The following is a 27,938-nucleotide window of genomic DNA, read 5'->3' as shown; positions in this document are numbered from 1 at the left end:
ATCCACAGGCAGAAGTATCCATCAGAAACGTTTATTTACTTCTTCTCAATTTGATTTTGTATTGGCTGCATATCTTGACTTGTTAGCAGGTCGTTTTTTCACATCAATATTGGGCAGAATGGGAAAGTGCTGCTAGCTTCAAACCGAAAAAAGCCTGGGCAAGACAGAGATGGGATGCAGGTTAAAGAGACGCATGAGGATCCATTATAAGGTCACATGCATCGATCTGTAATGATCAAATGATGGCCTGCAGGAGGATACATATTAATTATAAGCGTACTCACACTTGAAATTAAACATGACAAGCTTTAATTACTACTTACTGCTTCTTTGCATAGTTTCAAGTCTCCAGGTAATGTTAAAACTTTCTCCATCACTTGTAAAGCTCGGTCCAAGTAGCCTGGGATCCACATCAAAGGCATTTGGTGGTATACAGCACGCAGACCTTTGGAAATCTCCACTTTCCCTGCAAATGACAACAAAATAACATTTCATGTACCTTAAAAGATGATTTGTCAAATGAAGACACCAAGAGGACTTATGAGTTTGCACACTATCAATTGGAACAGAATAGACAAAACATATTATGTGTAGAATGCACACTAGAAGTCCTAAAAACGTGTGTTTCTTTTGTTAAGAACCAAATCTGAAGGCTTGAATTGGACTATAGTTGCGAGGGGAATTTTGGGGTATTACATGAGTACTATGAAAAGGTCAAACCGGCCTCCATCCAATTTCAACGGACACAGTTGTGATTTGCACAGAGTTATTAAAGCAAAATATTAAATGTTTTTGGTGCTTTTCGCATCTGGAAGCCAACTGCAACAAAAAATGCTAATCGAATGTTACTGGAAAGTAACATTAAAATCTGAGTATGCTGGCCACAATGGTGAAGGTGAGACACGCGGTAACACTTCTTTCTGCCTCCAGGCATGAGCGTGTTTTTGGTACTTACACTTGTGATCAGCAGCTTGTTGCTATTGGCATCAGTTTTTCTAAGATATTCTGAAATGAAATGAACCATTGGGCACCTTACACCCCCTATCGCATCCCTAATCCGGCCGTTCTGGCACAGGCACACCCCTGACTGGGCACAGTCCTGGTTGGGCCTGAAAGGCTAATGTCTCACTGGAGCAGCCCCGCTGGAGGCGCTGGGTCAGGGATCAGCACTGACTGCTTAGGCCCTATTGCCCTGGGAATGAAGAGGGCCAGAGCACCTCTTAACCCACTGGCAGAGACAGGTGAGGGCCCTGTTGACTCAGTCCTCCCACACAAGCCCAAACACCTTATGGGAGACCACTGGCGCCCCATCAGCTCTCCCTCTTTTCAACTCCCTCTGAAACTCTGGGCTCTACAGTTATGTATGGATGAATGAATGAATGAGAGAGCAGCAAGGCCCGCCTGTCCCTCCAGTCCACCTGGGTAGACAGACCTCTGAGAATACATCACTACAGGGAACAGACTGCCACTGTCCAGAGACGATAGCAATCAATAAGTGCGTTTTCCATTGCACACAGCAGAGCCATCTCCCTGACGCACACAGCAGACTACTGTTCACTCATCACAAACTGCAGTTTTCCCTCACTTGCCACAGACAGCATGCAGATACAGAGCAGAGCTATACCTTACTGATTACAGACAGTAAAGTTGTGTCTTGGTTCCCTGATCTATCTCTGCAGAACTGTGCATCTGTGTGTTTGATTATTTGCCTATCTGTCGACTTCTCTGTATCCATCAATCCATCCATCCATCCATCTATGCAAGGGAGTCCTGGGACATACTGCCTCAGACAAGGACTGTTCAGTGGAAAAGGGAGTGAGAGAACAGGGCACCTGGAGTAAAGGCTACCCTAGACAACTGTGGTAGGGCAGGGAAAACGAGGTTGGGGATTATCAAGGAGCAGGAACAGAGGCTCTCACACTGAGCAACTGTGTATTGGGAAACACAAGACACAACAAAGGAACGCTGCATTAAAAAAACAGCGCAAGAAAAAGGGGTAGGAATGATTTACCTGCAAAGGGACAGTGGAACAACGATCAACGGCAGCAGAGTTTCATTAGAACGTCTATCAGAAACAATAAACCCCAGATGAGTAACAGAAGAACCATAAACAATGCACTAAAAAGGCTGAGTACTGTAACCACATACATTGTTGGGAATGGCACAAGACCCACTGCACCTGTATGAAAGTCAATGCATGGCCGGAACAGATTAGGTGGATGGTCAGAAAACCTGAACCAGTCCTCCAACCTATCTTGTAGGAAAAATTTAGGACATACTTTCTGGCTAGGCCGGAGATCTATCCCACCCTCCAATGTAACACTAGCTTAGACAAAGCCCATCACTTCAAACCACAGCACACTCTCTCACATGGAAAGACAGACAAACCCAAGTCCCACAGAGGCCCTCTATTGGGTGAGCCTGTTCAAGAGAAGGAAATCTTCAAGAGGGCAAGTTGGTGATTGTTGGGCTATCCAAATACCAGCAACAAAACATGTGCAAATGTGGAGTTGCTAAAAAAACTTCAAAATAATAAAGGCTGACAGAAATGCATACCGTAGTCTTCCACTCCTTTAGATGGCAGCACATACAGCGGCGTGGATCTAGGCTACAGCTGAATAAGATGCTGCAGAGGTTTTTCAGTTACATGGCTAGGTTTAAACACGGTTTCACAAGCCCTGGGTAGAACAGCCTTAGGTACAGTGAAAGCAGTTTGGGACTTGCCTATCCAGCCTGGTCTTTTTCAAGGTTTTGTTTGTTTTTCTTGGTTTCTATATTGATGGTTCAGGTGCCAGAGAATAAGGCTCACTGAGAGTTAACTACACTGCTTTGGCTATTCCAGGTATGGGTGATTTCACTTTTGGAGATGTAATTTCATTGTTCCCTTGTCTCCAAAAGTAACTAACAGGACCTCTCCCTTTTCTTGCAGAAGATTGCAAGTGATTTTGGGTAGTAGAGGAGCTGGCTTCACGTCTTACTGTAGAACGCAAAATGTCCTAAATGACGTGAAAGAAGTTTAAGTTCTATTAGGGAAATGGATTCAAGGATAATGCTATACTTTCTCTGTGTATTCCTCCAGCAGCAATCATATGACGAACATATCCAACTACCTGTCCCATGCAACTTCTCAAAAGAACAACCATCTCATAGCCAATCGTCACCCTATCTCTTAAAGAGGCTCCATAACTTCCTGTGCCCCCTCTTTCTCCACATGACAGCCAATATGGATTCCTGGTTATGATAGCCAACTAAGTTAACCAGAAGAGAATATCATTACTACCCAGAAGTAGCACACCCACTAAATATCAAAAGCTAAAGGAAACATTACCATCAAATCACATGCACAATTTTCCAATATATTTATGAAATTGGTTACTTATAGGAAATACGGATCCCTCTGCAAACAGGCAAATCTCCACTCATTATTTTGAATCCATATAGGGTGGGTAACAGATTATGCAACATTCAGAGGAAAGGATATTCCTCGCCTCTGTGTTCTTAATAGAACTGAAACTTACCTTTGCGTTAGCTAGGACCATAGATGAGGAGTATTCTAGCTCAAAGCTTATTCACCTCCAGCACGGCCACGACCACCACAGGTTTAAAGTAAAACCTCTTAAAGGTAGAAACTGAATATCAGTCTGCTGCCTTCATTATGTCTTCCAATCCTACCCCCTAAAGAAAAACATTTAGATGCCATGGTGCCCCCAGCTGAGCGGGACCCAAACATGTTAATGTTGATACCAGCTTTTTGGATCAATTATCTGTCTATTGTAGGAGATGAAACCGCCTCAAAAGATCTCTTCAAAGAAATCGAGTTATCTCTAACCATGAGTCCATATTCCCATAGGCCTTGATGTATTCCAGCCTGGCCAACTTTAAAGTATCCCTGAATGCTGGGGAAGAAATTACCCTGGAATGTGATTTTGTTCCCCTAGACAAGTTAAACGTGACACCTTCTGGAATAAACATCCTATAATATGCCCGGCGGCCTAACATCCGACACCCTCAGATCCTACACCATGCACCAGGTCCAAAAACATTGCTAAAGTGTAAAATATGATAAAGTCTGTTCAAAAAGTGTTCATCATTAACATGCAGAACCGTTTCCCTTAGTAAATCAGATATCAGTGCATTGAGAAGTAATTTTTAAGTGACAGTTTTCAAACATGAATCTAGAAATTTTCATTCTCCACCCCCACCCCCCACACACATCCTGACAACAATGCCAATAGCGAACTGAGGGCCACATGCATCAATCATTTTTGCCTTTGCAAATGGCCCGATTTGCAGAATCGGCCCTTTTGCGAGGGCAAAAAGGCTTTTTCTGCTGAATCAAAGGCTTTCCATTCCCAATTTAGATAATCACAATTTTCTGAGATTACCTAAATTGCAAATGTATTCAGGAAATCGCAATTTGCGATTCCCAAAATGCGATGCATCAAGCCTTTCCTAAATGCAAACTGCATTTAGGAAACGCTAATTACCATCAACTTCAAGTTCATGGTAATTTGCACATGCTTTGAAAAAAGCACAAAAGTGAATTTTTCAAAGTGACGTGGTGCACACACATGCCCTTAGGCATGTGTGTGGGCCACATGTGCACACTTACCTTTTTCTTGGGGGGGAGACATCAGAGGGGCCTTAGGCCCCCTGGCACCCTTGGAATTGTATTCGCAATTTGCGATTACCAATTTGGTAATCGCAATTTGCGAATGCCTTCCCATTCATTCCTATGAGCCTATAGGCCCATAGGAATGAATGGAGAGACATTACCCAATAGCGATTCACAATGTGCGAATCGCTATTAGGTAATGTTTAGGAATCGCAATTTATTTTGTGATTCCTACATGCATAAGGAATTGTGATTCCTAAATAGCGATTCCTTAAAAATCGATATTTAGGAATTGCAATTCCTTATGTTGAAGCATGTGGCAGTTAAAGGCAAGTCAGTTGTTATTTGCACTCTTTGGGTACCCTCGGTTTATATTATGCATTTTTGTTTATTAAATCAAACACTGGAGAATGTTTTGTACAACACACATCCGAAAGTCATATATTTCAAGATCCTCATATGTGATAATGAAAAAGGAGGGAATATGAAATAAAACAATTGCCTAGGATCACACAATTTAATTTAGTTTGGAAGCCGGGATTAATATCAAGTTTTTGGTTTAACATTGTGCAATTCTATTTACGCCCTTTATGAATACCTTAACAACAGGGATTCTAAAGAGTGATTTGGTTTCCTGTTCTGGAGAAATGCAGCAATAGCTGCTAAGTGTAGTTGTATAGATATTTAAGATTGCTGAAGATTTAGCTTGATGTGCACAGGCTTTTGTTATAATTAAAATCATTAAAATATTTACAAAATAAGATGTGTAAGCTAACTTGCCTTTTTCAAGTGTAGGAGGTAGCATATGAGGTTATGTACTGTAGGCATCATGAGATCAATGTGCTGTGTGCTACAGTAGTGGACAAATCTCTTCCACTTGGGCTGCATAACATGCTCTAGTGGTAGGTCATTATACCTCCTGGAGGATGTCCATACCTTCTTATATTCAGTAATTTTAAGTAGTCAAACTCTAGGACCTCTGGAGCCAGATTGAGCTGCTTGGTTTTTGGATGTCTGACACTGCCTTGTTTCTGTGTGAGAAGGTTATGCATATTGGGTAGCTCCTTGTGAGGAACAACAGATAGCTCAAGTAGGGTTGTGTAAAATGGCTGGCTTGCTCTTGTGGAAGCTATCAGAATCAAGGTGAAAGATATGTGCTTGAGCTTCCTCATCTCATATGGGACTAGTGGTAGAGGTAGAAAAGCGTAGGTAAAGATCCCTCACCAACCCACCTATAGTGCATTGCCCTTGGATTGTGGGTGATAAAACCTAGAGGCCAAATGTTGGCATTTTGTGTTCTGCACCTTGGCGAATAGATTTATATCTGGTATTCCCCAAAGTTGGAAGTATGGAAGTATAACGTGTGGGAGGTTTTCCCACTTGTGGACTTGTTGCTGCATCCTGCTTAGGAGGTAGGCAAAGTCAATGTCCACACACAGTGGCGTAACACAGGCACCCATGGTGCAGGGGGGGCCCCAAGCTGCAGGGGGGCCCCTCAGCACAGTACTCTGGCCAGAGAGCTCATGACTGAGTTCGGAGGGGGCCCCTCCACATACCTTGCAGGGGGGCCCCTCAAGTTTCATTACGCCAGTGCTGGGAGAAACTCAGTCAAAAGGTGAATGTGACAGGGAATTGCCCAATTCCATATGCTCTGTGCTAGCTGGAGAAAGTGAGCGCCTCCCTGCTTCTGTAGGTAAAACATGGCTGTTATGTTGTATGTCTTTATGAGGACTACTTTGTGCTGAATAGCCTTCATGAAAGATATCAGTGCCAGTTGTATTGCTAATAGTTCCAATAAGTTGATGAGGAGGGTAATTTGCTGAGCCATCCACGCCCCTGTAACTTCATGCCCATTATGTGCTCCCCCCAACCTGTGAGTGATGCATCTGTATTGATAGTCACCTGCAGATTAGGATTCACAAACGGCCTGCCCTGCAACCGGTTGTTGCTGTTCCACCACTGCGGAGAGAGACAGATCCTGGGCTGAATCAACACTAGATCCTCTACTCTGAGCTCCGTTTGTGACCACTGTGACGCAAGAAACATCTGTAATGGGTGCATATACAGTCTGGTATGTGGGATAATGACTATGCAGGACGCCATCACACTTAGAAGACGCCTTACCGTCCTGACTGGTAGATGGTGCAGTGGCTAAAAGAGACAATTGGTTCCGGGAGTTCCGAATGATCTGTGGATCGGGGTAGGCTTTGGCTGTGCTGAATTCAGAATCACTCCGGGATAAGGTTGGACCTGAAGTGGTTCTTGGTACGATTTTGTCCCGTTTATTGTAAATCCTAACCTGTGGAGAAGATTGATGGTGGCTTGTGTATCTTTTATACCTTTGGACTTGTCTGTACTCTTTATCAGCCAGTCGTCTAGATCAGTGAAAACATTAATGCTTTGTCTCCTTGGACTGGCAGCTACTACAGCTAGACATTTTGTGAATACCCTTGTAGTTGTTCTGATCCCCAAATGGTAAAACCTTGAATTGATAATCGTGTCCCCTTACCACAAACTGCAGATAGCAGCGGTGCGCTGGCTGGATGGGAATGTGATGCGGAAGCATGCATACTTTAGGTAGAGACGTGCCATGAAGTCGCCTTCCTGTAAGAGTGGTAATGACATCCTATAGTGTGGCCATATGAAAATGTTCTGAAAGGATGCATGAGTTGAGAGGTCTGAGGTCTAAGATTGGCCTCGGTGTTCTGTCTTTCTTTGATAAAAAGAAAGTAAAGGGAGTACATCCCTCAGCTTTGATGTTGCTTTGGAACTGGCTCAATAGCCCCGTTTGCAAGAAGTGCTTTTACCTCTTCTTTGAGAAAATGTACGTGTTGTGGGTTAAGGGTGTGCTTGCATGAAGACATGTTTAGTAAGGGTTGCTGTGAGTTCGAGACAGTAACCGTGCTTAATGACGGAGAGCACCCATTGTTCGGAAGTGATGTCCTACCAATCTGCCATGAACCTTTGAAGTCTGCCCGTGAAAGGTGTTAAGTGATTGGGGGAGAATGTGAGGAGACTCACCATTTGCTGTTTGAGGTACCATTTGCAGGCGTACCTCTGCCTCTTTTCTTGCCTCTATTCCCTTTATAGGCTCCTCTACTGTAGCCTCTACTACCTTACTGGTGATAGGCTTGTTGTTGTCTTTGGTAAGTCTGTCTCTGCTCGGACGAGGAAGCTTTGGCACTATCCCTTCCTTGCTGCTTACAAAAGGACTGGCATGGAGTTGTGGTCTGCAACGCCCTTATATCCTTTGATGAATCATTTTCTTGATTTTCTCTAGCATTTCATCATCCTGTGGGCTTAATAAAAGATCACCATCATAAGGACCGTTAAGTAGATACTCTGAAACGTCTGGCTTGAAGCCTGAAATGCAGACATGCATGAATGTGGAAGATAACAGCTGAGTTTACACCCCTTGCTGAGGTGTCGGCAGCTCTAGCACACACCTCATTTTGGCATTAGATATATGTTCGCCTTCACCCACCAATTCCTCACCTCTCTTTTTGTACTCTTCTGGGAGATGTTGGAGATCCTTCCTATCATCCCATTGGGCCCTGTTGTACCGGGAGAGTAACTCTACTGAGTTAGTAATCCGCCCTTACTATCTGACTCCTTGCCGTGGAAGTACTTTCTGGCCAGGAAGGCCAAAAGCTTACAAAATGTCTCCGTTCCTGGCTTGCTCCTTTAGGTGCTTAGATTTTGTCTTAATAAGGAGAAATCTCTGAGATTTATCATCAGTCGTTGGACTAGTGTTATACAAGGAAAAGATTACAAAGGAAACTTCAGGGATGCAAAAATGTTCAGGATATGGCGGCTTCTCTTCCAGGTCTGCACCTATCAATCTATCAGGAGAGATTCTGTTTTGGAGAAATCCTGAGGCAGAGGAAGACCAAAATAGCTTTGGGACCCACAGAATGCTAAATTGAAATCTTCACTAGTGTGTAGTACCCATACATCTGAGGTAATCATCTGCCAATAGTGCACACATTTTGCCTGCATGCCTCCTACTCTTACATAGAAGAATGCGGAGTACTTACCAGAAAACCTTCCTGCATTGAAGTTCCCTACCCACTTCTCTTGCCATTTTCGCTATTCCGTCTCCTTTTGAGGGATAGAATCCTCCAAAGCAGGTCTGATCCTGCCCTGCTCTCTTTTGGAGAACTGGCCTCTTTTAGGGGCTTGACTCTGGAAGCGACCAGTCGATTGCCCCTTGCCTCATCTGGCCTCAAAGCCCTGGGGGCAGAACCCATTTTAATAGATGCCTGTGGCTTAATCAAAAATGTAAAGGTTGAGACGAAGTTACCCAGCTATTTTAGGAAAGGGTCGCTGTAAAGTTCTCTGGATGCGATAAGCTCCACCTCCGAATAGGCCAAGCCCCCCCAACTTTGGGTCCACTTTAAAGGGAAAAGGCCTGTGGCTCTCTGTAGAAATTGCTCAATTGATGTTTCCTAGACACCGGTATTTTCCCTTGGAGTACTCTCCGTTTGCTGCGAGATACCATCATATATTAATTATCATTGAAGACCAAAATGGAAACATAGGTTTAAAGAACATATACTGGACCTACTGAATCTGGAATTGCAGATAATTTTTAACTCATATCTTGCCCTGAGGAAGTCGATGGGTGATGGCCCAATGGCGAAACACGTGTTGGCTACATTTATCATTTGGCTTTGACTGTATAAACCAAGTGTAACGTTGTACTATTGAATGTAATTCCACTGAAACAAGAAGTGAATATCTGGAATTAAAAGAAGAAGTTTTCAACAACAATACGTTTACGAACTATTGAACATTATTGTTTTTGCTCAGGATACAGACTTTTTGTTGCCTAAAATTATGATGGCTCTTTTGGCCCAACCAGAGAGAAAGTCTCTGGGGAGATCAGTGAACTTGAATCCTTGGCCTCATCAGTCATGTTCAATATCTATCTCAGAGATCCTGCCACATCTAGGAGCTTGTCTTGGCCCGACTGCCATGAGCGGTTGATGCCCTTTTGAGGATGCTTGAAATAATTGGCCAAAAAGATGGCAATGTTGTCATGAATATCAGGGATCACTGAAACCGTCACTTCCAGAGTTGAACGTGGCCACTCCACCCAAAGAGGATTTCAAACCTCATTGTCTAGTGGTTTTCTGAGGCGGTAGGCTACATAGGAGGCTTCTTTGTCCGCCAGGACTCACACTGTGGACAGATAATGATATATATCCTCCGAGTCCAACTTATCAGATAGAGTGCAAGTGTATTGTCTCCAGTGTTTTGTTTCAAAGTCTTGAAATTTGATTTGGGGTGCCATGGTCTTGTCGCGTCTTCCTCCCCTTCGGACTGTTTGGTAGTTGTAGACCAAATTGTGATCCTCATCATCAGGACGGAGCTGTGGAGCAGCCAGGCCAGTGGAATTCCTTGTAGCCTCCGCACCCTTACTATCTGACTCCTTGCAGAGGAAGTACTTTCTGGCCAGGAAGGCCAAAAGCTTACAAAATGTCTCCGTTCCTGGCTTGCTCCTTTAGGTGCTTAGATTTTGTCTTAATAAGGAGAATCCTCTGAGATTTATCATCAGTCGTTGGTCGTTGGACTAGTGACTAGTGGTAGTTCAAATGGAGTATTATTCAGAGATCAGGTTCCCTCAGGACACATTTCTCAAGGGCTTTCAGGCCTAGGCTGTGTCGCCACTCTAGGAATGGAGCTCTGAGAGGGTTGCACTGATGCTGGGTGGAAGGTGGGAAGGTGTCAAGGTGTCAGGCTCCAGGCCCAGATGGGAATTTGCTAAGTCAATCTGGAGGTAGATTTCACGGCCCCTCTACTATCAATTGGTTGAGGTGCCTGAGTGGTTGGGATCTGCATCGACACAGCAGGAGGTGGCACAGAGCTTGGCATATCTGCTGTGGTACATGAAGTCCAGGTACCCTCTAGCTGTCAGAGGACCTCACCAAAAAGGATTGCGGCTCTGCTACTGCTACACCACACGGGCATGGACTCGGCTGGCGCCATGGCGTCCTGTAAGGATGGATAAATCAAATCAAGAGCAATAAAACGCTACTTCACTTATAACCTTCTACCAAACTAATGTGAAGGACAAGCAAATGAAAACGGATAAACGCAAAGCAGTAGTAAAGAGAACACATATCTGCTGCTGGAGCTGCTAAAAACAGAGGAGGCACAGAAAGTAAAGGAACCTCTTCCAAGGGTAGGTGGATGATGACTGCGTAAGAGACTAGTTCTTTGCTGGAGTTCCATGGGAAACGTAGTTGTATAGATTTGTTATACAACTGCTGCTGGAGAAATGTAATGGATAAAATATAGCAAAATCTGCAGCATATCAGTAATATTTAATCAAAATAAACACTCATACTATCGAATTAAAAAATCTATAAGTCTCCAGCTTTCAAATGCCTGCAGATACTGCTGACGTACTAGACTATCTACACTGACTTAACAATTGTGGTAAAGCATTCACCGCTGTCATGGTTAACGCTAAAACAGAAGCAAATATCCACTGCATAGTTCAACAAGCCTAGCATTCCAGGCTTATTAATAGCATCTAAGAGCCCCTGAAACCCATGATTTGAGGTCAGCTCAGGATTTCCTGACAATATTTGCAATGTAGCCTGGCAAGGTCCAGACAGAAGTATTCTGTCTACTCTAGGTTATTTATGATGAGTTCACCAACTGGGAGTCAGAGGACAATGTTGAGAAGCGTCTGGTGTTATGTACCTGGGTTTACCTTTTCCCAAAAGCACATACATTTTAGGAGTCAATATTGCTTACTGTATCTCTGTCCCCAAAAACGATTTTTCTGGTTCAATTCACAGCTTCGATCCCCGTGGGGCAGATATACCCCTAGACCCCATAGAGCACCTTATACCTAAACTGTTCAAATGGTGGCACACAAGCCATACACCTAAGGAAGACGAGAACTGCCTGATGGTCATGGTTACTACCTAAATTTGTGGTTCTGTGAGTGAATTGGACAGGAGGATTTATTGTCACTGCAAAGGGTCAACAGGCAATGACGACGGAGGCAGAGGGCGCATGATGACCCACTGTAGATGACAAGTGAGTCTGAAAGTGGAGGCGATGAGTGAAGGAGTAAATGGAGTAGAGTGGAATTTTAAAAAAACAGAGCCTGTGGCAGAGGTAAATTGGAAGAAATAAAGGGTAAGTATTGTGGAATTAAATTTTCATTGGGAAACGAAATAATTTGTAACGTTATGCTGGATTAGAAGGAAAGGAGGGAGGATAGAGATTACAGGAGGGATGAGGAAAAGAGAGCAGATGAAAGGTTTACTGGGCTCTTGGAACATTCTCTGATTTAAGTTCAATTAATACAGGCAATGGCTCTTGCAAGAGATGAAAGTGTTTTAGCTGGTGGGTCCTCTGGTGGTCTCATATTTTACGTCTGGTGCTAGCCAAGACTTTTTCAATTTACTACAATTATATATATAATATACTTATAAGGGCGTTTGGATAGCCCTCTCCATCCATTGGTCTCTTATTGTCTCATCCATATTTTTATTTTGCCTACTATAGCATAGAGCATGGGAGCAATGGGCCAGCCCACTCCAGCTATTGGCTAACTTCAGTGTGTGTGGCTGCATTCTGCCCTTTCACAGTAACACATCCACACACAAAGTAGTTCCTTTCAGTGGCATACTACTATCAATGGGTGATTTCACAGTTATACCAGTCTATATGCATCTACAAGGTCCTATACGGTAGCAAGATTTGGGGGTACATGGCAGCTAATAAGCTACAACTTGAGGCGAATCTTGAAGGTCCCACAAGGCACTCCCTCGATCACTGTACACGCAGAATTAGGAGTAAATTATTTCGCTGATTTGGCGGCAGTGAAGCCTCTGTTGTGTAGGGTAAAGCTATGTTCTCTGGATGACGCCGAGTTTAACTGCTCGATCATTTTAGATTGTCATTAGACCACACATGTAAAATCCCCTGGTTACGGTATGTAAAGGAGTCCTTGGTGGACTTGGGCAGGACAGATATATATATTTTTTTTAATGTGAGACACTGAGGCCTCGGGACGTGAGCATAGTAAAGGAGCTGTTTTTTAAACATGCCATTGCCCAGTGTGAAAATACTGAGCTCGTGAAACCAGCTGTGAGAGGGCATGTCATGCTAAAATCAGTGCATGGAATGGAGAAATACCTATTGACTCTCACAAACGCTTCTAATAGATGTTTAGTGACCCGGTTCAGATTTAATCAGCTCCATTACCTCGGCCTCCCCACCTGGTTTTTTACCTGCAAATGTGAGAGGGCCCTGTGGCTGTGACGTTAGGTCTCCACAGGACACCTTACATTTCGTCCTCTTATGCAAATATTTTAGCTATCCCAGGAGGCTGTTTCTTAAGCCCCTTCTAAAAGCTATGAAACTTAGGCAAGCCGGTGTTTCACTTATGTATTTACAGCTTTTGCCCAACGATCACATCCTTTTTGTTGTCACAAATTTCCTGAGGGATACTTTTACATCAAGAAGATCAAGATGTGACTGATGGCTGCTTGGACTTTGCGATATTGGCACAACTTTTTTAATGATCTATAACTGTAATATGGTTCTTTTTATGGAATGTCTCCTTTTATCTTTTATGGTTGTGATTAGTTCCGAATAAAGATTTATTTATTATTATAATTACTATCAATGTGGGCTTTTTGAGACCAAAATAGTTTTGTTTTTAGCCAATGATTCTTTAGACTGATGCGAACGCAGCAGCTTCCCTGATACTAAAATTGTCAAAAAATTCATGACACAACAAGCACTGACAAAGCCAAGAGACTGGCAGCCAATGCGCAATCTATTGGCCTTGCTACTGTTCATTTCGAATAGATTTCAATCCCCCCCCCCCTAAGACGGCAAGGGTCACGGCTTTTTGCTAGTAGGAGTGCCACATGGGATCAGTGATCAACTTGGCATTATACGACACAGAGTCTGCGACAAGGAGGTGAATTTACTCAACAGAAAACAAGGCTATTGTCAAGATGACTAGCCACACTGCAGTCAAAATCGTCTCAATCTGATGTAATCACTCTTTAAAAATGTATCTAATTTCCTAACTAACGTCAAGTTTCAAGGGGATCAATATTGGGAACAACTCCAATGTAAGCCTCGAGGAGTGTTTGGCCTCTGCTTCATTTAAGGGTGGTGACACCACTGCGTTTCTGATGAAGAAGCTCTCAGACTTGAGACCTCAGAGCTGGAAGCCCACGTGCCACAGACCGCCGGATCCCAGTGGGGGGAGACAATCCTGTTTAGGGGAGGAGCTTGCGCCGCTGACTCCCAGGGCCCATTCTTTCAAGTTTGTTTCTTAACAATTAAAAAGAATGTTGAGGGGCTTGCCGCAGTACAGCGGCCGGCCGGGAACTCCGTTCTAATGCACCGGAACTCAGCTCTGCTGCGTCGGCAGATGATCTTTCGGCAGAGCTCCCCACTGACACAGCAGCGAGGACCTCTAACTTGGGGGCACCCCTCTGCTAAGGGGGGGAGAGCAGAGGGAGAAACTCTGGAGGCCCAGTGAACCTGCCGGCCACCCAACCAACAATATCCTAGCCCCTAAGACTTTATACTTGGGGGCAGTTGAAATGTCTGTGGTGGGAGATTTTTTTTACTAAAAAGTGCGTATTTTTTTTTTATCAACAAGTAAATATTAACATTTTTAATATACTTGGTCAACTGGACTCATATCTGCACCATCGAAAATAACATGTCGCGGGGTGCAAAGTGTGAACGTATTCCCCTTCCTTGCACATAGAGCCGTCGCACAGATTGCAGACAGGGTTATTGAGCAGTGGATACATTTAGACGGCCGCAGTGCTGCAGGCCAGGCCGCGGCCACAGACATCGCTCGTGGAGGTCAGCGCCGTTAATGCTCGCTTGTTCCAGGAAGCATTACTGGCAGTGCGCTGCTCTTATGCAATGAGTGTCAAAGTCATGGGGTGATTGGCACGTGGTTCGCACGGGCAGACGTTAAATGTGTTTCCGGAAGAGGCGCGCCTTCGGCCATTCTATCCAGAGATGCAGGCCATGATGCGGAGCGTGGGTCAATATCTGCGTCGAGGTCAGACGTGGCGGTCATCGGTCAGCTCTGTGCATCATGAATCCCTTCAGAGGGCATTCCAACCGTCCTGCCTGCTCAGACGGATCGTTCTGTTTGACTGGAACAGTCAGACAAAATCATCATCTTTAGGATGTCACTGTACAAATGTGTGCCTCACCCCTCCGCGTGCCACAGCTTCTCTGCACCCTCGACCGCAACCCGGCAACAGGCCTTTAAACCATACATGGCATGAGGGCAGGCCTTTAAGTCCCCCAAATAAAGGTGCCCCCCATTTGTGCATTAAATAGCTTACAAAAGTGGCCCATGTTTATAAAGGCATGCCGTGTATGTGAGACAGCATGGATTTCAGTTTATGACTGGCAATGCTTGTTTTAATATCAAAGAAAGCAACAGTAAAACCGGCCCAGCCAGCATACCATAAAACAAGTCCACAAACAGCCGAGAGACGACCTGCCTGACTATAGGCCTGTCTAACTCCGACAGGGAAACTGACAGAACCCCGCGAGAAAACGCAGGCACTACAGTCTATTCCACCTTTCAACAACCACCATCACGAGCGCACGTGTTCGTGTTGTGGCGACCGCTCTTCACTTGATGAACAGAAATACTGAAAATATATCTATTCGCCTCCGACACACCATCGGCAATAGTTGTGCACAGCATACGAGAGCAAAATACACCAAATAAAGGCTTAACACCTAGGGCCAAGAGGCACCGTTATAAAAATTTAGCCTCTTTAGGTAGGCACCAGCACACTTTGATTCCTGCTGCAGAAAGGTACCCTGCCCAGTGCCCGTCACTGGTGCTTCCGGCACGGGATTAGCAGCCAGGAGCGCTGCAGCTGCTGCTCTTGCAAGAGGGGCTCTAATCATCCACGCATGCGCGAGCCCACTGGAAGGGCACGCACTCTATGCTTACTATGAAACCCTTCCCATATACACGACCCCAAACGTCTGACCCCACTACTCTCATTTGAGGCCTCGAGCCGTTGCCTGACTTGCTTGCGTGTGACGCTTGCTGCACTGTTGGCGCACGAGGAGTGTTTAAACAGCGGCACCTCATTGCACACGCGTGGATGAACACTGCAGTCCCTTCTAACTGTCCACCTGCGCTCTTTTAAACACTTACAGGCTCCCAGCCCGCGGCCTCTCAGTCTCCAGGACTCTGGGTAGGGTTTGGAAGAGAAGCCATGCCTCGGCATCCATATGCACTACATACACTTCCTTACCAGTTTACCTATGCCACAATAAGAACATAAATAATGCAAAGTCAAATGTAAACATATTCTGTGCATCACGTAACATTAATGGAACCGACAGTCTTAAAAAGATTATGCCACACTAGAAACAGAAATCACTGCTCACCCTGACAAGGAGAACGGTTACACACAAGGATTGTGGTAAAAAAAAAAACTTGACAAATCCATGTGCAGCAGCTGGATGGCTAGTGATATAACTTATTCGCAGGTTATGACCTCAGTTGTGTGTAATGCAGACCGACGAGACAGAGCATTGCCAGCCAATGTAATAAACGATTCTATATCTCAGGTTCTAATTTTAAATAATTGTTATTGAGAACAGAAAAAACACCGCTTGGCATCGCACACATAGACAACACAATGCAAGAACAGCAGCACATATTCAACAGGCAATAGAAAGCTAAGACTCAATAACTAGATTCAACATATGATACAGGGTCACTAAAATAAAACACAAGAACAGCCCTCAAAGATCAGGAAAACCATTCCATAAGACCGGAGAAGGGTGAGCAGAGAGAGTGGTGTGTAGACAGAGCTCCCCAAATACTTGTAAGTACCCCAAAACAAATCCTGCAGTCCCAGGTCCTGGAGATCAGCCACTTGAAGTCATCCCCGCCATAGTAAGAAGGAATAACACGAGACGAGACAATCAAAAGGGCAAGTCCTAGCAACAGACTACAGAGGATAAGGCTCTATGGTGAACTACCCTGGGCTCTCTCCCCGCAGCCTTAGGCGCGTGTGACATAAGAAATCCACAGGTGCACTCTGGCTCAGAACCCGTAAATCCCACCTCCAGGTTTTAGCCTCAGTCTTGTGGGGAACGATAGGGAGACACCGTGCCCTAGGGAATTTAACTATCTTTGGTATCCCCAGTACCTGCCTCCCCAATATTATTGCCTGGGTTAGGCTGAGGGACTGATGAGCCATCACTCCAGAAAGGTAAAGGTAAGACTTCCTGGCTGCAGCCCAGGTCACCATTTCCCTCTGTCAATACGACCAGTAGTGTGCTCTATGTCAACTTTCTGCCGAAAAAGTCCTGATGACCCTAAAGCCTCAACCTGGCAGCGAAATCAGCCTCAGCTCTTCTTGCTGCAAAACGTGTCTTGTGTGTTTTCAATTTTCGAAGGGGGAGGTGTCCACAGCATTCTGAGATAGGTGCTCCAGGTCACATTCAACAGGGACTCTATGGTTTCAAATGGCTTGAAGAACATACACACTTTTCACAATTATTCCAATAAACTGACGTCAATCTGGTGTCTAGCTTCTCCCCCATCAACACACAAACCAATACCTCAAGGCTGCTCATGCCCGCCCCTTCTCACTTTCTGTCCCACAGATCTTAAACTGCTTCGGCAACTTCTTCAGAGCCACAATTGTGACTGATTTCGCTTAGAGGATGTTTGAAGGTCACTCAATCCTGCCACCAGCATCTTCCCTTTAGAAAGTACCTTACCAGGAGGTTTGTGTACCTCGTGGTGCTCGTCATGTGCCCCTTTGATGTAAAGACATTAGGAGTGAGGAAATCACGTTTTTCTTTTGCTCCCCTCAATTTCTTTACCTTCAGAAACATATCAACTCAGAGTGCTTTTCACTGTTTGTAAATAAAACGGAGTACCAGCTCTTCGGCAAGAAGAGAAGTCTTTGGATGGCCACAGCCATCAACTCATTTGTCCCTCTGCGTTGCAGCCAGCATTTACTCAGAAGACGTTGTGCTGAGATTGCAGTATGGAGTTGCTCGCTCTATCGTCCTTGTTAGATCTTGCCCCAGCTCTTCCTGTCGCCACAATCCGCCTGGCACTGCGAGACACCTCTCGGTGCTGGTATACCAAATGGCTCAGAGACTCTCTTATGGCTGTGATTTTTCTTTGCCTCTAGTGATGTCAATTACCAGCGTGTCACTACTATAATGATATCACTGTGGTCATAGGAAAGGGGTGTATAACTCCAATCATCCAGGTCCTGCATGGGCAGTCAATCATCACGTGGGCCTCCATTTCAACCAGTCAGAACCTCTTAAAGCCAGACCTACTTTAAACATCAGTATTGCATCACAGCTTCAGAAGGGGAGCCGTGCCACAGACATTGAGCATGGCAGCCATCTTGGTACGTGGCTGGCTCCACCCCCAAAAGCACAATATCTGGTAAGGTACAGCTGTACTTGACATGAATCAGTACAATCCCACAGCAGACAGATTGTGGGCACACCAGAACCAGAGGTGGTGGAAAATTAGACAAATAAAAACGAATCTGGATCAAATGGGCAGGGGTGGGAGAGAGAGCTACAAGAAGGGTAGCGCAAAAAGAAAGTACAACAATCGGACTATGGTTTGTGGATATTTCTCGAAAGGATCAGTGCTAATGAGTGATTCATCCTTAAAGACCTTCTTGCTCATATTTTAGGAAAAGAGAAGGGACAATCATTTGCATGAACTGTGAGCATTTCCTGGAGGAATGTGATTACTACATAGTAGCCATGCATGTCAAGATCTAGCTCAAACCTTGCAAACACGGTCCTAAAGACGATTTATGAAACGAGAGCTTTGACAGTAGAGAACAGTGTGTGACTTAGAAATCATTTAAAAAGAAAACAAAAAGTAAAGTTTTTGATCTTTACTTACCAAGGAGAGCAAGTCCATACAGTTGGGAGCTATAACCAACTGTATTTTCCTGTTCCAGGCCGGTGAGAAACAAAGATGCTCCAATATTCCTCTCATCTTCCCACTGAAATACACGTAAAAGAAGAGAAAAAGAGCTAAGCACATGCTATGCACGATTACAAGGTACACTCGGAGTATAAACGCTTCACGGGCTTTACTTAGGCTTGTTTTCAGGAGCAAAAGGGAAGTACATATGGGACAACCCCATGGCAAGAAAAACACTACTTAGCTGTTAAACCAGTTCTCAGTCATGGTTACCTCCATTAAGCTGATAAACCTTAATATAGTTCTGCAAACAAGAAGGATGAAGAACGAAATGCGGGAGAGAGAAAATGGTCTTTTCAGTTACAAAACAAACAGCGACTCTTCTTTACATATTTTTAAAGAAAATACAATGAATAAAAAAAATAAAAAACACAATAATAAGAAAATGGACTAGAAAGCCCAAGCAGAAGCACTGCAGCTCAAACATTTTATTATTTTGCTCTTATTAAAAGAGAAACAACGGAAGGGAAATGTTGATATAGGCAAAACACTGCACACAAAGCAACAATTGCCCAGTGGCGGCTCCTCTGCTAAGGCGGAGGAGCGTCGCCTCACTGAACAAAAGGAAAAATAAAATGGTAACTATTGGTATTATCATTTTAGTTTTCCTATTTCATCACTTGCAGGCAGGGTGGGGCTGGCCAGAGCAGGGGGAGGAGTGGTTTACACTCCCTAAATGCGCAGGACTGCTTGGCCGGCCCTCTACGGCCAGCCAAATAGTTCTGCGCACTGTGCATCTTCCCCACCAGGCTGCATTACACAGCCTGGTGAGGAACATGCAAAGCCTCCCTTTCCCCGTCTGAGCGCCAAACCACAGCACCCAGACCAATCACAACGCTGCATTGAGATTGGTTCAGGGGAGCTTGGGAGCCCGGGTGCTTCCTGCTGCCGGCCGGGACAGCAGAAACAGAAGGAAGATGATGGAGGACAGAGGAGAGGTGGCGGCCGGCCATTACAGACAAGTGTTTTTTTAATTTTGTTTTTTTGTCCTCTCTCCCTCCCCCTTACCCCACCACCTGGGTTCGGTAGCAGCCGCTACTGTAATTGCCCTGTGGCATTAAGGCATCAATGACCACCATATCATGCAAGATAGCATGCCACACAGTGGTAGTTGATCCTTGAGTTTCTTATAACAAACTAGTTAAGGGAGTAAGAAGACATTAAAAAACTGCTTCTATTCCCATGGTTCTAACTGGGAGGATTGTGAGTTGTTTCTGAAATTAATGAATAGACCCATAACGGAGAATGCATGTTACAGGCAGCTAGGCTCTTCATCTTCATCACGGGATCTTCTTTAATATTCAAAAACATTAGACAAGAATAACAAGTTGATCCCTTCTGGGGCAGAGAAATGGGAACATTTCCCAGGATGGATTGAACAACTTTAGCATGTAGTTACTGAGGAAATACAGATACCTGCAAGACCGCTTCTGAAGAAGGGATTCACAAGCTAGAGTCATGCTATCTTATTAACTAACTCTTCACTTTGCCCTTCTTTAAATTATACTCTTGAAAAATCAAGGTGCTGTAAATTATCTATAGATCCTTTAACCACTGCATGCATCGGAATCCAAGGAGCTGATCTGCGGAGTCCCTCAGGGTTCATCACTCAGGTCAACACTGTTCAACATCTACATGACCCTCCTCACCAATATAATTAGATCCAAAGGCATCACCATCATATCCTATGCCAATGACACCCAACTTATCCTCTCTCTGACAGACGGGTCGCACCACAACCAGAGCCAACTTCTTCAACTGCATGATCAACGTTGCAGACTGGATGAGATCTAACTGCCTGAAACTTAAGTCCGACAAGATGGAAGTGCTGATCTATGGGAACAAGAACTCTCCAGGGAACTCCACCTGATGGCCTTCACAGCTTGGACCAATCCCCATTCCAACAGACCATTTCAGAAACCTAGGAATCATCCTGGATGACAAGCTCAACATGATAGCGCAGGTCAACATGGTCAGCTCCTACTGCTTCCACATTTTTTACATGCTCCACAAGATATCTAAATGGCTACCTCTGTCCAACAGACACACCGGCACGCAAGCCCTCCTGACAAGCAGATTAGACTACGGCAACACATGCTACATCGGGATCTCCAACCACTCCCTACACCACTTTCAGACCATCCAGAACACTGCAGCGAGACTCATCCTTAACCTGCCACGATGCACCCACATCTCACCACACTTCCGGCAGCTCCACTAACTCCCCATCCACTAACTCAGCTTATTCAAACTCCTCACGTAAGCATACAAAGCACAGCACAGCATCGGACCCGCATGCCTGACCAAGCGCCTACACTTCCACCAATTCACCAAAAATGTGCACTCAGCCACTATCTCACTTAAACATACAGCCCATGTGAGAAGTTGGTCTGGTATATGCTGTCCACTAGTTATAGTGGGCACCTTGCACCAGTCCAAACAACCCTTATTGATTATTAGGTTTAAGACAACCTTTATTGAAAGCTATCCTAGTGGTAGCTATGGAGAGCAGCCTTCAGGCTAAATCTCGAAGGAATGTAAAGCAGCTTGGTTTACCAGATTATAACCTCTTGAATGACTAAATGAAAGGAGAACCACACAAGGTATAATATATATAATATATGTATTTATTACTAAACACTCTCTACTAACCTCTTTATGAGATTAGAGAGCAAGGCACACAATAATACAGTTCTAAAACGATGGTAAATAGCACAATATACAATGGGCCCCAGGGGGAGACCACACCATATATTAAGGAAGTGGTATAAGAACCACGACTTGACTAGACACAGTGCCTAGAGCACGTAGAATCGCTGGGACCCCAAGGAACCACCCATGGTAGTGACACAGGTTACCCACGGGGGACGCGTGCAGTGTGAGAACACAGCCACGACCTTCGTACAATCCTATGGGAAAGTCGCGGTTGGAATTTTAGAGTTTAAGGACACTTAGGAGAGGACTTGAAGCAAACCCTTTCAGACTTAGAAGGTTCTAAGGCCAGCACCCACATGAGCACCGGAGTACTCGTGTTACCGAACGCAGGGAAGCCGGGTGCATAGGTGTCAAATGGTGTCGAGAATCTTCGATGTCGTCAATGGAGAGTTGCTGCAAAGTGCTGCTGCCGTGGAAAGGAAAAGTGTCCGGTGTGATCCAAGCCTGGATCAATGATGTGAAGAACCTGAAAGCAGAGGGGACAGAGTCTGGGTCACTTGCCAGTGACCAGGGGCACGATAGACGAATGCCCACCGATGTTGGGTGATTCAGGTGCGATGAGGTGAAGTTTGTCTCCGCTGCCACGGAGACCAGGAGGCGTCGACGATGGCCACAGTCTGCAGGCGAGCTGTCCCACAAAGGATGTCGAGTTCTGGGGCGGTCAGTGTCCGGATTGGAGACCAACAAGCCTTGACAACGGCAACCCACGCGGTGAGAGTAAAACAGCTTTGGTGTGGACCAGCAAGGTCCTGTGGACTCCCCAAGCCATGGAGAGTCAGGGCACGTCTGGAGCAACCAGGTAAGCCCGTTCAAAGTCAAAGTACCCTTCTCAGGGACCCACAAGTCGACGGACAAGGGATCGCGAAGGGACCTCGAGAGGAATCACTAAATACCAGCCCACGGGTCACTCGAGGTGTGTAGGCCAGTAATCTTCGGTGGGAATCACTGCTCGGGTCTGGACTGCAAGTAGCCCAAAGCACAGCCTCAGGGATCGCCAAGAAGCATACGCTGCTGCAAATGTGCACGGCGTCCAGGGGTTTGGGTTGCACGGTCCCCACGAGGGCTTTGGATCTCAGGATTGCTGAGAGCACGGATCGGCCCCGGGGAAGCTTGGAAACCTACCTCCTGTGTTGCAAAGTCTTCAGAGTCCTTCAGGAGCTGCGTAGTTGCAAACCAGACAGATGCGTCTTTGGTTCCTGGCTTGCAGGGGAGTAACTCCTTTACTCCAAGGGACATTCTTCGGTCATCCAACGTCGTGTAGATAGTAGAAGTTCTGGGATTCTGTAGCAGAGTTTCGTCCAGGTAAATCTAAAGTCCTGTAGTCAGGGGTTCCTACTTTATGTTATGTTATGTTGTTATGTTATTTTAATTTATTCAGCGCACAGCTACTCGGAAGTGTCCCGGCGCTAGCAACAGACAGGCGGCCCAAAAACACAGATGTCCATTAAAACAGCAGAGTCGTCAAAGACTTCCTGAACAAACGAGGATCAGAGATGGCCCTCAAAGTCAGGGGAAGCGAATTCCAGGCAAGGCAGGCTCTATGGGCAAAGGAGTTGCCCCCCAACCGTTGACGCTTAAATTTGGGCACCTGCATCAGCAGCAGTGAGGACGACCTCAGCTGTCTCCTAGGAATGTAGAAGGCGAATCTGTCCTGCAAATAAGAGGGGCCTAATCCATAGAGGGCCTGTTGCACAATTGACAGCATTTTAAATTTCAGTCGTGTTTCAACGGGAAGCCAATGAAGTGACCGAAGCTGCGCCCGTACACTATGCCTGGAGGACAGCTCCCCTAGAAGTCTGGCGGCCGAATTTTGTACCACTTGCAATTTCTTTACAAGGTAGCCCGGGCTGCCCGCCAGGAGGGCATTCGCGTAATCCAGGCGGGAGAGAACCAGTGCGCGCACCACCGTCTCTCTGGCCTTATATGGCAGCAAGGGGAGAAACTTCTTCAAACTCTTCATCAGCCCAAAGCATGTGCCGGGCAGTTTTTTACATGCGATGCAAAGTTCAAGTTCTCGTCAAACCAGACGCCGAGATTTTTTACGGCCCCATTAGTCTGGGGGGGACATGGAAAGCCCGAAGGCCAGAGTCTTCCTCTGAACTCAGGAGAAAATGAGCCAAACAGCAGGACCTCCGATTTTGCCTCGTTACATTTCAGCTGTGCATTAGCCAACCACTGAAAGACCGAGGACAGACACTGATGAGGTCTAGCCACCGAGTCGTCTTGCTTATTCCAAGTGAACAGCAGCTGGGTGTCATCAGCATAGGCCATCACTTTAGCCCCCAGTGACTCCGCCAGAAAAATCAGCGGAGTCACATAGATGTTAAATAGCAGAGGGCTAAGTGACGACCCCTGTGGTACCCCCGTGGTAACCCTCAAGGGGACCGAGGCACACGGAGGGAGCCAGACCTGCTGCATCCTTCCCTCCAAAAAGGAGCTGATCCAAAGCAGCGCCCTCCCAGATACTCCAATATCCAGGAGGCGGTCAAGGAGCATGGCATTGGGCACCGTGTCGAACGCCGCCGAGAGATCTAGCAATATCAATGCTGCTCTCCCGCCGGCATCCAGGCACTCCCGGATCGACTCCGAAACCTCTAACAGTGCGGATTCGGTACTGTAAGAGGCACGGAATCCAGATTGCGCCGGGTGAAGCACACCTGCTCCCTCCACGAAGTTAGTCAGTTGGAACGTGACTGCCTTCTCGCATACTTTGGCCAAACTAGGCAGAAGCGAGATGGGACGATAGTTTTCTGGGAGTAAAGGATCATGGGATGGCTTTTTAAGTAGCGGCAGAATTAAAGCGTGTTTCCATGCCATAGGCACATACGCTTCCGGTAATGATTGGTTGACCAGGAGATTCACCTCTAAGTTGGTGGTGTCAGCCACATCGGAGAGTAGTCTAGCCACGCACGGGTCATTAGGCGAGCCAGACTTGAGGGCTTTAAGAATTCTGAGAGAACCTGTCAGATAAATGGGACTAAAATCAGAGAGGCTGGAGATCGGAGGTGCCCTAGGCGGAAGAGGCGCCTGCTCAGGGCTACCAGACCTCACCGAGGACCGAAATGTCTCCTGGATGCTGATTATTTTATCCCTAAAAAAAGATGCCAAGGTATTGCACCAGGCTTCCGAGGCAGGGGCTACCGCCACCTGGGCGCTAGGGGCTAGGAAACTCTGCACTATGGCAAAGATCTCTTTAGAGTTGTTATTAGCGCGTTCAATACGGGCTGCGTAATACAGACCCTTGGCCTCCCCTATCGCTCCATAGTAAAGTTTTTGTTTAGATCTAAGAATCTCTTTATCACGGTGCTGATATCCACCGGAGCGCCAGGACCTCTCCGCAACTTTGCAGACGTGCTTCAGATTCCGCAGCGTGGGAGTGAACCATGGCTTAGAAGGGGCATCTCTTCTCAGCCTAGGCAGACCTGCTGCCGACACCGAAGCAGCTGAACCTGCAATCCAATCAGCAAATTGGGTGACATTCTCCTCCAAGCCTGTCCCGAAAGTAGGCCGTGAGGCATCAAGCGCAAGGCTGAGCTGAATAGGATCTACCTTCCTGGAGATGGGCGGGTGTTTGCAGTTGGACTGCCTCATTGATTTTTGCAAAGCCCAAGAGAAAAAGATGGGAAAGTGATCTGACCACGCCACTGGACGAGGCTTCATAACTAATGTGGGGAAATTAGTGCAAATTATGTCCAGAGTGTGGCCACCCTGATGAGTTGGGAACATGACCCTTTGGGAGAGATTCACAAGATGAAGGGAGTCTAAAAATGCCACGGAGTCCGCCTCCTCGCTACAATCAAGGTGGATATTAACATCCCCAAGGTGTACAAACTTCAAGAACCTCAGGGCCCGCTCTGCTAAGGCCTCACAACAGGACGCTAAGAAATTCCCAGCTGAACCAGGGGGCCGATAGATCAGAGAGCCACCCAGAGTGAATGCGGCCGATAGTTGGAGACTAAAATTCAAGGCTTCACATTCGCCCCAAAGAGTAGAGATTTCGCTCCTAAAGGTCCAGTTGTCCCTATACCAGATGGCCAGGACTCCACCTCTGCCAGAACAATGATCAACCCGGTGAACTTTGAATCCCGCGGGTGTAGCCATTACCACTATAGGATTAGAGAAGGCATCTAGCCAGGTCTCTGTCACGAACAAGATGTCCAGTTTATTGGCCGTAACCAGATCGAGCACATCAACGCAGTGCTTCTTCACAGATCTTGCATTAATAAGGCAGGCGCTAATGGTTCCAGAACTTGAAGAGCCGTCAGCCAAACCAATCGGTCTAAGCTCAGGCGTGAAGTGAAACACACAATCACCACAGGAGAAGTCTCTGGAGGGAACATTGGGACAGACTTTATGAGTTGGACACAGAGGGGGTTGCAGGGATTTCAGCCGCTCTGCCGAGAAGGTACTGGGGGAAAAGGACTCTTAAGACAAGTGGGGCAGAGTGACGTGCCCTGACTGCGCGCTGACTGGCGCAGACGGGCTTACCTTAGGCGCACCTTCGGCGCGCTGTCGGCGCGTCCGCTGCACTTCCTGTCAGGCCTACTACTTAAAGGGCGTGGCTGGGTCCGGAATTCAGCGTGCAACATCTAGAGCGCTGAACACGAAAAACGCGCGTCGCCTTCAAGATGGCCGCTGTGGTACTAATAAGCCCCCAGAGGAGCAGCCCGTGACACAAGGCTCGTGATGCGCCCTAGTAACAAGAACCCCGGTGAGTAGCCGTAAACTGCTGGGTGACGAAATTCAAATCTCACACAGAGATAGTCAGAGGGCCAAATTCACACAGTTAAAATACACCCCCCACAATTTCCTCAATAAACCCAAGGAAGGGGTGGGACAAACTCTGGGGACCCACCTATGGGAGGGTCAGGACAGAGGGGTGGCTACACCCATATCCTTTGTCCAGTTTCACACCAGAGCAGGGGCTGGTAGCCCCTGCAACCGGTTTGAGCTGGACTATGCACAGGGACACCAAATGTGCCCCCAGTGCAGACATCAAAGCACTCTTGGAGTGCACCCACCCAGCCCCAATACACTAAAGCCTGTCTGAGAGGTGGTTACACCTCCCTGTGACAGGACCCCTATTGTCCAGGCCTCCCCTGACGGAGCTTCGTCCAGCAGCAGGAGGGCAGACTCGTGTCTGTGGCTGGCAGCATCCATTTTGTGATGCCAGGGTCTGTGAACCTGGTACCGGGTGTACCGGTGAAGTCATGGTTCTCCCTCTAGTAGGGTGGAATCATACCTTCCGCAACAGTTACTGGTGTGGAGGTATGATTCTAATGTGTTTGACACCAAACACGACATGTTTCCGTGCAGCCATTCCAAAGTTAGCAATTAACGCAAGGTTATAATGCACTTATGAGTATATGGTTTGGCTGCATCACAAACAACCCCGGAATAAAAGGTTCCAAAGGCTGCAGAGGGGCTCTGCTCATGCATGGGCACCCTCTCACATAAAATCCAGCACCCTGCCTTCAGGATTGATAAGGCCTGCCATAGGGGTGACTGATAGGTTTATATGTGTAGTGATATGGATAGATATAGGGAACCTACATCTGAGTAAGGGGTGCATACACCACCTTACACAGGCCGCTGTAGCAGACCTGTTGTGTCATTTTAAATGGCTTCCCAGGGGTGGCACAATACATTCTGCAGCCCCTGGTAGGCCTCTGGGGTACCTATGCCCTGGGTATATAGTATACCATATACTAGGGACTTATAAGGGTACCCCATAATCCAATCTGTGGTGTACCTAAAGTACATGTAATCAATTTAGAGAGGAAGCAGCTAGGCTGGGGCCCTGAATAGCAGGGTCCCAGCCAGACTAAAGTCGAAAAACAGTGAAACATCAGCAAAAAGTGGGGGTAACCATACGAAGAAGATCCTACTCTCCTACACAACCCCCCCCCCCCCAAAGGTAAGGACATTAAACTAACCTTGACCAGTTGAGTCTTCATGTTCTAAGTGGAAATATCTGAAGAGTCCATCTGCATTGGCATGGTTACTCCCAGGTCTATGTTCCACTGTATAGTCCATCCCCTGTAGGGAAATGGACCACCTTAAAAGTTTGGGGTTTTCGCCCTTCATCTGTTTTAGCCATAAGAGGGGCTTATGGTCTGTCTGAACAATGAAGTGAGTGCCAAACAAGTATGGCCTCAACTTCTTCAGAGCCCAAACCACAGCAAAGGCCTCCCTCTAAATAGCTGACCAACGTTTCTCTCTGGGGGTCAGCATTCTGCTAATAAAAGCTACTGGCTGATCCTGACCTTCATCATTCAATTGTGATAACACAACCCCTACCCCAACTCAGATGCATTTGTTTGGACAATGAATTCTTTGGAGTAGTTAGGACTTTGCAGAATGAGAGCAGTGCACATGGTCTGCTTCTGGTCATCAAATGCCCTTTGACAGCTGACTATCCACTGAACTTTCTTTGGCATTTTCTTAGAAGTTAAGTCATTCAAAGGGGTCACTATGGATCCATAACCTTTGACAAATGTTCTATAGTACCCAGTCAGGCCCAAGAAAGCTCTGACCCGAGTCTGGGTGGTTGGAGCAACCCAGTCCATTATTTTCTGG

General features: G+C 46.2%; 1 protein-coding gene across 1 annotated transcript in view; it reads right to left on the bottom strand.

Annotated features, from left to right (window-relative positions):
- Positions 1 to 27,938, bottom strand: part of MRPS27 (mitochondrial ribosomal protein S27) — a 419,683-nt gene that overhangs the window by 72,896 nt on the left and 318,849 nt on the right. The window contains exons 8-9 of the mRNA XM_085632352.1: positions 18,561 to 18,663; positions 324 to 466 (exon numbers count right to left, since the gene is read on the bottom strand). Coding sequence (XP_085488478.1) covers positions 324 to 466; positions 18,561 to 18,663 — 246 coding nt within the window. The remainder of the gene's footprint in view (positions 1 to 323; positions 467 to 18,560; positions 18,664 to 27,938) is intronic.

This window comes from Triturus cristatus, chromosome 2_1, assembly GCF_964204655.1.
Source record: "Triturus cristatus chromosome 2_1, aTriCri1.1, whole genome shotgun sequence".
NCBI classification, from domain to species: Eukaryota; Metazoa; Chordata; class Amphibia; order Caudata; family Salamandridae; genus Triturus; species Triturus cristatus.
Note: the sequence above shows the minus strand (reverse complement) of the source record. Positions and strands in the feature narration are given on the sequence as shown.